This window comes from Salvelinus alpinus, chromosome 34 (assembly GCF_045679555.1).
Source record: "Salvelinus alpinus chromosome 34, SLU_Salpinus.1, whole genome shotgun sequence".
Lineage (NCBI taxonomy): Eukaryota > Metazoa > Chordata > Actinopteri > Salmoniformes > Salmonidae > Salvelinus > Salvelinus alpinus.
The window spans coordinates 22,567,083-22,581,342 of record NC_092119.1 but is presented as its reverse complement, the minus strand read 5'-3'; the positions used below and the strand labels follow the sequence as shown (position 1 = coordinate 22,581,342).

General features: G+C 41.2%; 1 protein-coding gene across 1 annotated transcript in view; it reads right to left on the bottom strand.

The window, feature by feature from the left end:
• The window catches only part of crim1 (cysteine rich transmembrane BMP regulator 1 (chordin-like)), a 184,881-nt gene that overhangs the window by 20,840 nt on the left and 149,781 nt on the right, over window positions 1-14,260 (bottom strand). The window contains exons 8-12 of the mRNA XM_071382060.1: window positions 10,775-10,903; window positions 8,089-8,245; window positions 2,955-3,076; window positions 1,012-1,224; window positions 555-770 (exon numbers count right to left, since the gene is read on the bottom strand). Of these exons, the coding sequence (XP_071238161.1) occupies window positions 555-770; window positions 1,012-1,224; window positions 2,955-3,076; window positions 8,089-8,245; window positions 10,775-10,903 (837 nt within the window). The remainder of the gene's footprint in view (window positions 1-554; window positions 771-1,011; window positions 1,225-2,954; window positions 3,077-8,088; window positions 8,246-10,774; window positions 10,904-14,260) is intronic.

Genomic DNA, 14,260 nt, shown 5'->3' with positions numbered 1-14,260 from the left:
AGACTGGGATGGAGAGTCACCTTCCCACAGGACAATGACCCTAAGCATACTGCTAAAGCAACACTCGTGTGGTTTAAGGGGAAACATTTAAATGTCTTGGAATGGCCTAGTCAAAGCCAAGACCTAAATCTAATTGAGAATCTGTGGTATGACTTAAAGATTGCTGTACACCAGCGGAACCCATCCAACTTGAAGGAGCTGGAACAGTTTTGCCTTGAAGAATGGGCAAAATTCCCAGTGGCTAGATGTGCCAAGACAAATAGAAAATGTTAAAATAGCATCTCTCTCAATGCCAGATCTGAGCAGCAATAATTAATTACCTTAAGGACCTCAGCTCAGTCAAGACAACTTTGAGACCCTATCCCCTTCACATTCACCTCTACCTTCATACACGGCTTAGGGCTTATACTGCGTTTAATAATGAGGCCGCCCCTCTCTATTATAAAGTAAAACATCATACAGACTATTCTTGCCAGACAGACTCAAATATATAGAGACTTAAAGACCAATAGTGTTTCAAAGCCAACAAAAAACCAATGGCTGCTCAAACTCACCTGGGCAGTGGGGGCAGCATGAGTCTTGCGTTCTGATTGGGCTCTGGCAGAGCAGGGGCGGGCACACCTCTGTCTCACACAGGACACGCCCACTGTGACAGGTGCACTGGGTGCAGGCGTCGATGTTCCACGTCTCCCCCTCCACAAAGTACTCTCCCCCCGGGGCCAGACACACTGACGAATCCCCCAGGTCTGGTTTGTGGGAGCTGGGCTCCTCTGAGGGAGGAGGACGGAAGAGAGAGCACAGGGTCAAGGGTGAAACATATTGGAAACAGCTTTTTCATTAGTGTGTAATGCATTATCAACATGATCTATTATATGAAACAATGAGGAGGATGGGAAAATGGTGTGTAAACCTGTATACATCTAAAACAACAACTAGCCTATCTAAGAATAGCCTACTACCAGTGCACAGTTTTTCTTCCCATATTTAATTTGTTTGTTTAAGGTTTTCTACCTGGGCAGGATGGACAGCACTGTCCGGACTGTATGGCAGGGCTGTCGCAGGATGGTACAGGGCATGAGATGAGGGCACACATCTCCCTGCCGCTGTGGCAGTAGCAATCCCGGCAGCCATCATGCCAGTTTTCTTCGTTCTCGTGCCGTCTTCCATCCATGGACAGACAGGAACCCTTCTTCACTAACGGGGCCACTGACGAGGAGCTCTGGTCTGGAAGAGGGACAGAGGAGAGAGGAAAGATTTTAGAGATACAACTACCAACATAACCCATAAAGAACAGTGTTAGGCAGACCAATTACTGACTGGCTTTTCTGAGCACGGTCCAACCACGACCAGATTAATACCAGGGAGAGAAAAAAAACACCTTGATTAAACTTCTGTCTGAGACTCTGAGCTATTCTGGGTGGATGCCAAATTTCACCAATTCAAAAGGGAGACAGATTAAAAAGTTTTTCCTCATTAAAAGAGGAGTTTTCAATGCTGATTCATACATTTTTCACAACGATTTAATTATTTAGTGCGAATCACAGTAGAACACAAGAGGAGCATCAATAATAGATCTGTGTGGAGGAGATGACCCCAGTCTGCCCTCTGGATGCACCAACAGGTGGTGTCAAAAACACCAAATGGCACCCTATTCCCTATATAATACACTACTACAAAAGTAGTAGATAGGGAATAGGGTGCCTTTTATTTTATTTTTTTAATTTTTTAATTTTTTACACCAGATCCAAATTTATACATACGAACAACAACTTACAGATGCACACAAACAACGACTACATCTCATCTGCCCAGACCCTCATGCCCACACCCCCATCCCTAGTGCTAGCACTATTGTTGGCCACTTGGCCTTAAATTGTATCAATTTGTTTTTCTCTGTCGCCCATGCTATTCCAATATTTAAATAATAAATCATTTGATTTTTCCATTCTGTTAACGATGGCAGATTGATGGATTTCCAAGTTTTTAGTATACGTTTTTTCAAGATAAGTGATGAGAAGAGAATCGTCCAGCCTGTTGGGTATCTCACTACACCCCCATATGCCATGTCTTGAAATATGCAGACAGATGGATTAAAAGTAATTTAACATTGTAATACTTCTGACAGACAACTTTCTAGCTCTGCCCATAAATTTGGGACTTCATCACATTCCCAGAAAGCATGGATTATTGAGTCAATATTAGTTTTACACTTAAGACATGACTCTTCCGTTGTGCTGGTAGAATTTGTACATTTTGTCTCTTGTATAATAAATTATATACATTAGTTTATACTGGATTAAGCGTACATTTTCTTTAGGGTGCCTTTTAGGCAGAGGTGTAAAGTAATTAAGTAAAAATACTTTAAAGTACTACTTAAGTAGTGTGTTTGGGTATCTGTACATTACTATTTATATTTTCGACAACTTTTACTTTTACTTCACTACATTCCAAAAGAAAATGATATACTTTTTACTCCATACATTTTTCCTGACACCCAAAAGTACTAGTTACATTTTGAATGCTTAGCAGAACAGGAAAATTGTCTAATTCACACACTTATCAAGAGAACATCCCTGGTCATCCCTACTGACACTAAACACAAATGCTTCGTTTGTAAATTATGTCTGACTGTCGAAGTGTGCCCCTGGCTATCCGTAAATTTAAAAAACAAGAAAATCATGCCGTCTGGGTTGCTTAATATAAGGAATTCTAAATGATTTATAGCCGTTCCAGGTTTCTTCAGAACAAGTCTGGCAGCAAGAGACTAACCAGACAACCCTCTATTGGTGTAATAGTTAGAAGCAGTAAAACATTGACAGAACAATAGTTAAAACATTAGTGGTTCTCCAAGTCTGACAGGGAAAGTGAGGAGAGAGTTTGAGAAAAAAATATTATCAGCAGTCTCTAAATGATGAATGCATAAGCATCAAAGGTTATCAATAGATGGCACTCACCTCTGCACTGGCACTTCAGACAGCCCAACTTGTCCTGCTGGAAGCCCATTGGACAGGCTTTGTCACAAGGTAACTCTGGACACTTCTTACAGCGACAGATATCACAACCATGCTTATTCTTTCTGATGGGGTAGAGAGGGAGATAGAGAGATATATAGAGGGTGAGAGAGAAAGAGAGAGAGGTGAAGATCAGTTCTTCATAAGTTTAGAAAATATAGGTCCTAATTTTTATAGTTTACGCCACAGAATCTAAAATGGATAGCCCATGTCCACTAGGGATGATGTCGGGCGATGAAACGACAAAGGTTCATACATTTTCAATAGAAGAAAAGCAAGGAGAAGCGAAGTGGGCGCATGAACAGGACACACCTACTCATTCAAGGATTTTTCTTTATTTTTTACAACTTTCTACATTGTAGAATAATAGTGAAGACATCAAAACTACTACATGATTCCATATATGTTATTTCATAGTTTTGATGTCTTTACTAGTATTATACAATGTAGAAAATAGTAAAAATAAAGAAAAATCCTAGAAAGAGCAGGTGTGTCCAAACTTTTGACTGGTAATGTCAGTTGGGGAAAGATTAACTTTATGCAAATAATCAGCGATATCATGGCTCAATATTGACCAATCGAAGCTCACTATAGCTTCTAGCCCCGACTGGTTTGGCTGTTGATACCTAGCATGCTGTCGACTTGCTAGCAACCACATGACGAGCCACTCTGGACGAAGCTAATGTGGCTAGGCAAAGCATCGCTGCTTATGGATCAAAGCCGTGAGGGTGGCCAAACTGTCCATAGCGGTGGGTGTTGCAGTGAGGAGGCAGAAATAATATTGTTTTTCTGCCTCAGGTTTGGGCTTTTTTTTAACAAAGTAGAGAATAAATAGGTGACAAAAGTGCTTAGTAAACAGGACAAAGAGCAACATATGTCACTGCACTGATCTAACCCAGGCCTCAATAATGCCTGATAGCAATTTGCCTGAGCTGCGGCAAGTAGGCCTACAGTATAGCCAGACCTTCCACTGTGTGGCCAAAACAGGAAATTAGGGGTTGAAGAATACCTCTTACCCATAATGCATTTCATCATGGAACATACTGTGCAATTTCCCATTTCAATCCTCCCCCCGGGAGAATTAACAGGTTTGCATGAACCACAACACAGTTTAAACATTGAGCTCTTGAACGCCATTCCGTTTGCCTGTAACAATCTCTGACGAGGATACATGAAGGACCCATCTACAATTAGCCTACGAGGACAAATAAAGTAAGCATTTACATGTCTTTAGCTTAACTTTAGTATTAATCATACTCATTAGTGATCACTGTGTAGTTATACTTTTAAACAACAAATGCATGAATAGAAGAGCAATTAGTGTGGAGCTGCAAACAAAATGTTTAGTGCCAAAACCAAATGAATCGGCATGCACGAACACAAAATCTCATACATTGTACTTCAGCCTTCGGAAAAAAAGATACCAAATCACAACTATTGCAATTCAATAAACAGGCCACAATACCGTGTCATTGAAAATTGTAATGACAAAAATTGTGCAAAAATAAAATGATGCAAGCTACAGAAGCGCAACATTGAATCTATAGTGAAAGTAAGAATATTAGGCTATGGTAGTTTCATCTCTCACCTTGTTCCATAACACAATAGCACTGATTACAGATGACATCCATCAGATTTTAGTTTGCCATTGTGTTTGTTTGTGTGACATGCTTTAGTTACCAACAACATTGTGTTTGCTTGCCGTAGTATCTGTTTCATTAGTTTGACATGGTTTTTGTCATTGCACAGAGAGGTAAACACATAGCAAACAGCCAAACAAATCTTTGTATAGCAGAGACAGGCAGTGGGTACATTCCAGCCAGGTGCCAATGACAAGCAGCAGCGGTGTTATCGGTTAAAACAAGGACAGAGATAAGTGTGTGTGAGAGAGAGAGAGAGATTGTTTGCGTGAACAGGTGTGTGTGCGCCAACAGATGGCACAAATGACTGACCATAGGGACATATCAAACATACGCTTCGCTCCGTGGCTTGCTGCTCTGACCAGACCGCGCAGGGCACCTTCACTTACCTAAGTTAAAATTCACATCCCTATCCCATCCAGTTCTGCCTCTATCCTTATATCCTCCCCTCCTCTATCCTTACATCCTCGCCTCCTCTATCCTTCCATCCTCCCCTCCTCTATCCCTCCATCCTCCCCTCCTCTATCCTTCAATCCTCCCCTTCTCTATCCCTCCATCCTCCCCTCTATCATTCCATCCTATCCCTCCTCTATCATTCCATCCTATCTCTCCTCTATCCCTCCATCCTCCCCTCCTTTATCCCTCTATCCTCCCCTCCTCTATCCCTCTGTCCTCCCCTCCTCTATCCCTCTGTCCTCCCCTCCTCTATCCCTCTATCCTCCCCTCCTCTATCTTTCCATCCTCACATCCTATCCCTCCATCCTCTCCCCCTCTATCCTTCCATCCTCCCCTCCTCTATCCCTCTATCCCCTCCTCCTCTATCCCTCTATCCTCCCCTCTATCCCTCTCCTTCTTCCACCCTCCCCCTCTTACCTCTCTTATCTCATGAACAATAGGAGCGAGAAAAAATAGCCATGTGCAATCTTCATTTGATTTGGTGATAAGGATCTATCAGGGGCCATTTCAGTTGTGGGGAACATCAGAGAAGAACGCGGCCTGTTGAATTATTCAAACGATACACTTTGCTGCTCGAAAACATAGGGGTAAGGTATAACTTTGATAGGGCATAATAGATATCTAAAATTAGAATCTTAGATGCAACCATTCACCCCATGAACACTCATTTGTGAGAAAGGAGAGAGAAAGAGAGGGAGAGAAAGAGAGAGTGAGAGAGAGAGAACCGTCGGTTCAATGCAGACAGACCAGTGGAGTAACAGCTTAATGTGACAGACAGTTGATGAGTGAGAGTTTAGGTTAAGATAGGAAGATTAACGTGTTGACAGGACACTGCCTGCTGCTTGAGCGTTTTAATCTCTGTCATATCCAGAACTATTCTGTCATAATAATCCCTAGCAGGCAGGCCGGCTGGTCGGTTCACACCACAGTTAAAATACAGGGCAGATGGAATATTGTGCAGCAGGACTGGCCTCCCCAGGGTCCAATAGAAAAGCTGCTAGCCGCTCTATGAAAGAGAATGCGTACTACTATTACTACGAGGAACTGGATCAGCAGCCATTAAAGGGGGAATCTGCAATTCTTACATTTATTTTACAGAAGCCCGCTACTTTTTTGTCTATAAAGCTATGGCGTTAAACAACTTTATATTTTGTGTTATGATGGGGTAAGAAAGTTGTACTATGAGCTCATGAGGCATTTATAAGTTGACTGAGAGTGAAAGAGCCTGAGGGGTTCTGAATCATTCTGAACCACTGACAGATATCATCTGCTTCTCCAACTCTTGTTAATGTAATAAATACGTTGCGCTGATGTGGGGGTAAATTATCTATTAACAAGCTCATCACCTGAGATTGAGTCATTTCATATTGTTTTGGTTATGGGTCATTTCAAACTAATCAGAAGGTGGTATGCCAGTTGGGCATGTGCTGTAATTGTCCATTCTTATACAGTACTGTACTGCTCTAGGAAAGCTTTTGTTTATGCACAGCAAGCCTAGGCGTTATAAGTGTGTGCGTGTATTTATTAATTGATTTTTTGGGGGGGGGTTCAGCTTTAATATTGCAGATAGATTGTAGCTTCCATCAAAGTAATTGTCTGCATAATTTCCAATCCCCCATATATATATTTTTTGTAAATATATGCAGTACCAGTCAAAAGTTTGGACACACCTACTCATTCAAGGATTTTTCTTTATTGTTACTATTTTCTACATTGTAGAATAATAGTGAAGACATCAACACTATGAAATAACACATATGGAATCATGTTGTTACCAAAAAAGTGTTAAACAAATCAAAATATATTTTATATTTGAGATTCTTCAAAGTAGCCTCCCTTTGCCACGATGACATCTGCTAACCCTACCGCTAACCCTACCAGTTGTGTAAAGTACTTAAGTAAAAGTACTTTAAAGTACTACTTAAATATTTCTGTACTTCACTATTTATATATTTGGCAACTTTTAATACATTCCAAAATAAAATAAATATACTTTTTACTCCATACATTTTCCCTGACACCCAAAAGTACTCGTTACATTATTGATCGACTGACTATGACTTTTCAAATCACCCATTATTGCTATCTATCTATATCTGTGTGTGTTTGTGTGTATTTGTGTGTTTGTTCACAATTGTGCCAGGTCTGAGTTCATATCTTGTTAACCAGCAGACAAGATTCCCTAGTGAAAGCTGTAATACATTGCTTTCCTGATGTATTTCTGTGTAAATGGCAATCAGAGTATTCGGGGAGGGATGCGATGAGCTTACAAGCATGGTACTAGTGTCCGGAAGCTAAACGTTTCAGTTTCACTATCAGAGGCCATCCCGTACAACGCGCAACAGCAACACAAGCAGCAAACCCAATCAGTAACCTGGGTGGAGCTAATTAAACTGTCAACTCTACACACAATGCCTGTTTAGCCAAAATGAGTTATGGAGAAGGAAAAAGGGATCATTTTGTCAGTTTACGAGCAAAACTCACTTAAGCATAACAGGCAAAGCAGGTAACTGGAGTAATTTGTGACATAAGTTTGAAGGAGCCGCGGTTTCAATTTCAATTGGCCATCTGTCTAGCTGTCTCCGTGAAGTTCTACTGCTTTTTAACGTCTGAAAGTGACTGGCAAAGTAGGGCTCATTTATTCTGAAACGATGCAGATTTGAAATCGCTTCATATTTCAAAGCGTGGAGTGCTGGAGTTTAAAGTAAATGATAATTGCATGAGCTGGGAATCGGCATTTTGTTTTTTAAGTGTGTCTGAGTGGGTAGTGTGTCGGTAAGACTGGGAGAGGGAGGGAGGAAAGGAAGAAAGGGGAAAGGGAGGGAGAGAATTACAGAGGAAAAGGGAGGGAGGGAAGGAGGGGGGAGAAGGGGGAGATAGGGAGGTAGCAATATACAGAGCGAGGGATGGATGGATGGAGGGAGTGAGGGAGGGAGGGGAGAGAAGGAGGGAGCAAGGGAGAGAGAGAATTGCTTTCTCACATGAATCCGAAGGGGCAGGCCTTGTCACAGACCACAGCCTTGCACTTTTTGGGCCTAGGGCGACACTGACACACGTCACAGCCGTGGGCATCTGTCTGCAGGCCGAAGGGACACTTCAGGGTACAGACAGAGATCAGGGCACTGCACAGCTCTTCTCCTGTAGGAAGGACATAGACACATCAGACATCATTATCAGAGGAGGCTGGTGGGAGGAGCTATAGCAGGACACATTGTAATGGCTGGAATGGATCTTTGGAACAGAGACAAAAATGTGGTTTCCATTTATTCCATTCCAGCCATTACAATGAGCCTGTCATTCTATAGTTCCTACCACCAGCCTCCTCTGCTCAATATATGGCCAAAACTACAATGCAATTTAATAGTTCTAAAAGTCCACTTATTATTTTATGACCTGTGGCAATGGATTAGAGGTGCAGACACTCCAAATTATGATTTTTATTGAAACTCATAAGTCATAACTTATGATAATGCCCTTTGCAGCATATCATATTCTAACAGGCAGGGACACAAACCAAAAACATGTTTGTTTTTAAAAGCCCTTTCAGGATGTTTCAGTGTGCCCTCTGAGTGCCTTTGGTCCACGTCTGATAACGGCCCAGACAGGTATATTCATATCGAGAGTAGAGGTCGACCGATTAATCGGAATGGCCGATTACAAGTTTTCATAACAATCGGAAATCGGTAATTTTGGACGCCGATTTTTCCTATTTTTTTAATGTTTTTTTTTACACCTTTATTTAACTAGGCAAGTCAGTTTAAGAACACACTCTTATTTTCAATGACAGCCTAGGAACGGTGGGTTAACTGCCTTGTTCAGGGGCAGAACGACAGATTTTTACCTTGTCAGCTCAGGGATTCAATCTTGCAACCTTACGGTTAACTAGTCCATCGCTCTAACCACCTGCCTCACGAGGAGCCCGCCTGTTACGCGAATGCAGTAAGAAGCCAAGGTAAGTTGCTAGCTAGCATTAAACTTATCTTATAAAAAACAATCAATCAATCATAATCACTAGTTATAACTACACATGGTTGATGATATTACTAGTTTATCTAGCGTGTCCTGCGTTGCATATAATCGATGCAGTGCACATTCGCGAAAAAGGACTGTCGTTGCTCCAACGTGTACCTAACCATAAACATCAATGCCTTTCTTAAAATCAATACACAGAAGTATATATTTTTAAACCTGCATATTTAGCTAAAAGAAATCCAGGTTAGCAGGCAATATTAACTAGGTGACATTGTGTCACTTCTCTTGCGTTCATTGCACGCAGAGTCAGTGTATATGCAACAGTTTGGGCCGCCTGGCTCATTGCGAACTAATTTGCCAGAATTCTACGTAATTATGACATAACATTGAAGGTTGTGCAATGTAACAGGAATATTTAGACTTATGGATACCACCCGTTAGATAAAATACGGAACGGTTCCGTATTTCACTGAAAGAAATACGAGATGATAGTTTCCGGATTCTACCATATTAATGACCTAAGGCTCGTATTTCTGTGTGTTATTATGTTATAATTAAGTCTATGATTTGATAGAGCAGTCTGACTGAGCGATGGTAGGCACCAGCAGGCTCGTAAGCATTCATTCAAACAGCACTTTCGTGCGTTTTGCCAGCAGCTCTTCGCAATGCTTCAAGCATTGCGCTGTTTATGACTTCAAGCCTATCAACTCCCGAGATTAGGCTGGTGTAACCGATGTGAAATGGCTAGCTAGTTAGCGGGGTGCGCTCTAATAGCGTTTCAAACGTCACTCGCTCTGAGACTTGGAGTGGTTGTTCCCCTTGCTCTGCATGGGTAATGCTGCTTCGAGGGTGGCTGTTGTCGATGTGTTCCTGGTTCGAGCACAGGTAGCGGCGAGGAGAGGGATGGAAGCTATACTGTTACACTGGCAATACTAAAGTGCCTATAAAAACATCCAATAGTCAAAGGTATATGAAATACAAATGGTAGAGAGAGAAATAGTCCTATAATTCCTATAATACCTACAACCTAAAACTTCCTACCTGGGAATATTGAAGACTCATGTTAAAAGGAACCACCAGCTTTCATATGTTCTCATGTTCTGTCATATGTTCTCATGTTCTGAGCAAGGAACTTAAACGTTAGCTTTCTTACATGGCACATATTGCACTTTTACTTTCTTCTCCAACACTTTGTTTTTGCATTATTTAAACCAAATTGAACATGTTTCATTATTTATTTGAGGCTAAATAGATTTTTTTGATGTATTATATTAAGTTAAAATAAGTGTTCATTCAGTATTGTTGTAATTGTCAATATAAAAAATAAAAAAAATAAAAAAAAGGTCTTTTTTTTGGTCCTCCAATAATTGGTATCGGTATCGGCGTTGAAAAATCATAATCGGTCGACCTCTAACCGAGAGTCAGACATTCAGGACAGTGAGAGAAAACACCAGAGAACAATGTCTCAATGTCATTGGCTCAGGGCGAGTTCTCTCCTCTATATAAACCAAACTGTTCAGAAGAAAAAATATACATATTTTGCATAATATGCTTGACTGACTGAGACGTCAGACCAGACCAGGGAGGTCACTACCTGGACTTGTCCAATAAGAAACACTCATTTTCGTTTTACATTGGAAAACATTTTAAAACGTATTCCACTGTGTGCCCTAATGAATATGGCCCAGTACTCACGTGTCTTGCAGTGGCAGGTGCGACAGCCGTTCAGGTCCAGTTGGAAGCCGTATAAGCAGTGCTTCTCTGACAGGGAGCAGTTCTCTAGTGACTGACAGGCAGGGGGTGCCATAGCAATGTAGGTGGGCTCTGTAGGAACACAAATCACACAAACCACTCTGGAGGTGAGTCACTGACAAATGAGGAACTTCACTCAACACATGCATATGATGCTCACACACACATGCATACGCACGCACGCACACATACCCTCAACACAAATATACTCATAGGAGTCATCAGAGTCAAAAGCAATTTCTCTGCAAACCCTCAATACCTTCCATTAATGCGGGTAATATCAGAGAGCAATAATTAATATCCATTATAACGGCACGACCAACCTACCCTCTGCATTAAAGTCCCGGCCACTAGGAGCGCCGCTTCTGGATGAGGATTTTCTTGTTTGCTTATGGCCTTATACAGCTCGGTTAGTGCGGTCTTATTGCCAGCATCAGTTTGTGGTGGTAAATAGACGGCTACGAATAATATGAATGAGAACTCTCTTGGTAGATATTGTGGTCTAAATCAAATCAAATTGTAGTTGTCACATGCGCTGAATACACCTTACAGTGAAATGCTTACTTACAAGCTCTTAACCAACAATGCAGTTAAGAAAAATAAAATAAAATAAAAGTAACAAATAATTAAAGAGCAGCAGTAAAATAACAATAGCAAGGCTATATACAGGGGCTACCGGTACAGAGTCAATGTGCAGGGGCACCAGGCACGGGTCTATAGCTCATCATGGGGTATTTTACCTCAGGCGAGCAATACCTCGAGACTTCTTTAATATTAGACATCACGCAACAGCAGTCATTGACATATAGACACACACCCCCGCCCCTCGTCTTACCAGACGTAGCTGCTCTGTCCTGCCAATGCACAGAGAAGCCAGCCAGCTCTATATTATCCGTGTCGTCTTTCAGCCAAGACTCGGTGAAACATAAGATATTACAGCTTTTAACTTCTAGGGGGCAGTATTTTCACGTCCGGATGAAAAGCATGCCCAGAGTAAACAGCCTGCTACAAAGCCATAAAAGCTGGAATATGCATATTATTTGGATAGAAAACACTCTGAAGTTTCTAAAACTGTTTGATTGATGTCTGTGAGTATAACAGAACTCATATGGCAAGCAAAAACCGTAGAAAAAATCCAACCAGGAGGTGGGAAATCTGAGGTTGGTCGATTTTCAACTCAGCTCCTATTGAAGATACAGTGGGCTATTGGTAATGTTGCACTTCCTAAGGCTTCCACTAGATGTCAACAGTCTTTAGAACCTTGTCTGATGCTTCTACTGTAAAGTGGGGGCGAATGAGAGGGGAATGAGTAAGGTCTATCATAACCTGAACATGCGCTGACCATGTGAGACCGAGCTCTGTTCCATCGCACTTCTGAAGACAAATGAATTCTCCGGTTGGAACATTATTGAAGAATTATGTTAAAAACATCCTAAAGATTGATTCAATACTTCGTTTGTCATGTTTTTACGGACTGTAATATAACTTTTTAAACTTTTCGTCCGTACTTTCCGCTGGACTTGCCCGCGTGTCGTGAGTTTGGAAAGTGTACTGAACGCTAGAACAACAAGGAGGAATTTGGACATAAATGATGGACATTATCGAACAAAACAAAAATGTTTTGTGGAACTGGGATTCCTGGGAGTGCATTCTGATGAAGATCATCAAAGGTAAGTGAATGTTTATAATGTTATTTCTGACTTCTGTTGACTGCAAAATATGGCGGATATATTTGTGTCTTGATTGGGCTCTGAGCGCCGACTCAGATTATTGCATGGTTGCTTTTTCCGTAAAGCTTTTTTGAAATCTGACACAGCGGTTGCATTAAGGAGAAGGGCATCTAAAATTCCATGCATAACAGTTGTATCTTTTAGCAATGTTTATTATGAGTATTCCTATAAATTGATGTGGCTCTCTGCAAAATCTGAGATTTGGAACTTCTGAACGTAAGGCGCCAATGTAAACTCAGATTTTTGGATATAAATATGAAATTTACCGAATAAAACATACATGTATTGTGTAACATGAAGTCCTACGAGTGTCATCTGATGAAGATCATCAAAGGTTAGTGATTAATTTGATCTATATTTCAGCTTTTTGTGAATCCTCTCTTTGGCTGGAAAAATGGCTGTGTTATTCTGTGAATAGGCACTCACCTAACATAATCGTTTCGTTTGCTTTCGTCGTAAAGCCTTTTTGAAATCGGACACTGTGGCTGGATTTACAACAAGTGTATCTTTAAAATGGTGTAAAATACATGTATGTTTGAGGAATTTTAATTATGGGATTTCTGTTGTTTTGAATTTGGCGCCCTGCAGTTTCACTGGCTGTTGAAGAGGTGGGACGCTACCGTCTCATGTACCCTAGAGAGGTTTTAATGTCCTGTTGGTAGGATATTCTTAATCGTAGATCGTCCAGTTTGTTTTCTAATGATTGCACATTGGCCAATAATACAGAAGGTAGTGGTGGTTTACCTACTTATCGGTGAATTCTTACAAGGCACCCCACCCTCCTCCCCCTTTTTCTCTGTCTTTTCTTCACACTGATGATGGGGATTTGGGCCTAGTCTAGACAAAGCCGTATATCCTTCATGTCAGACTCATTACAGAAAAATCTTGATGTTTCATGAGCTTAAATAAAAGATCCCTGAAATTTTCCATTCCAAAAAAGCTTATTTCTCTCAAATTTTGTGCAGAAATTAGTTTCCATTCCTGTCAGTGGGCATTTCTTCTTTGCCAAGAAAATCCATCCACCTGACAGGTGTGGCATATCAAGAAGCTGATTAAACAGCATGATCATTACACAGGTGCACCTTGTGTTGGGGACAATGAAAGGCCACTCTAAAACGCCAAAGATGTCTCAAGTTTTGAGGGAGCGATCTATTGGCATGCTGCCTGCAGGAATGTCCACCAGAGACAGAGAATTCAATGTTCATTGGTCTACCATAAGCAGCCTCCAACTTAATTTTAGAAAATTTGGCAGTACATTCAACAGGCCTCACAACCACAGACCACGTGTAACCACACCAGCCCAGGACCTCCACATCCCGCTTCTTCATCTGCGGGATCGTCTGAGACCAGCCACCCGGACAGCTGATAAAACTGAGGAGTATTTCTGTCTGTAATAAAGACCTTTTTTGGTGGAAAAACCTATTCTGATTGGCTGGGCCTGGCTCCCCAGTGGGTAGGCCTATGCCCTCCCAGGCCTACCCATGGCTGCGCCCCTGCCCAGTCATGTGAAATCCATAGATTAGGGCCTATTTCATTGATTTTAATGGACAGATTTCCTTAATGAACTGTAACTCAGTAAAATCGTTGAAATTGTTGCATGACTCGTTTATATTTTTGTTCAGTGTATCTCTTAAAATGAAGTGTCTACATTTCAGTTCAGTGTATTTCAATCAGTGTATTTCAATCCATATACAGCATT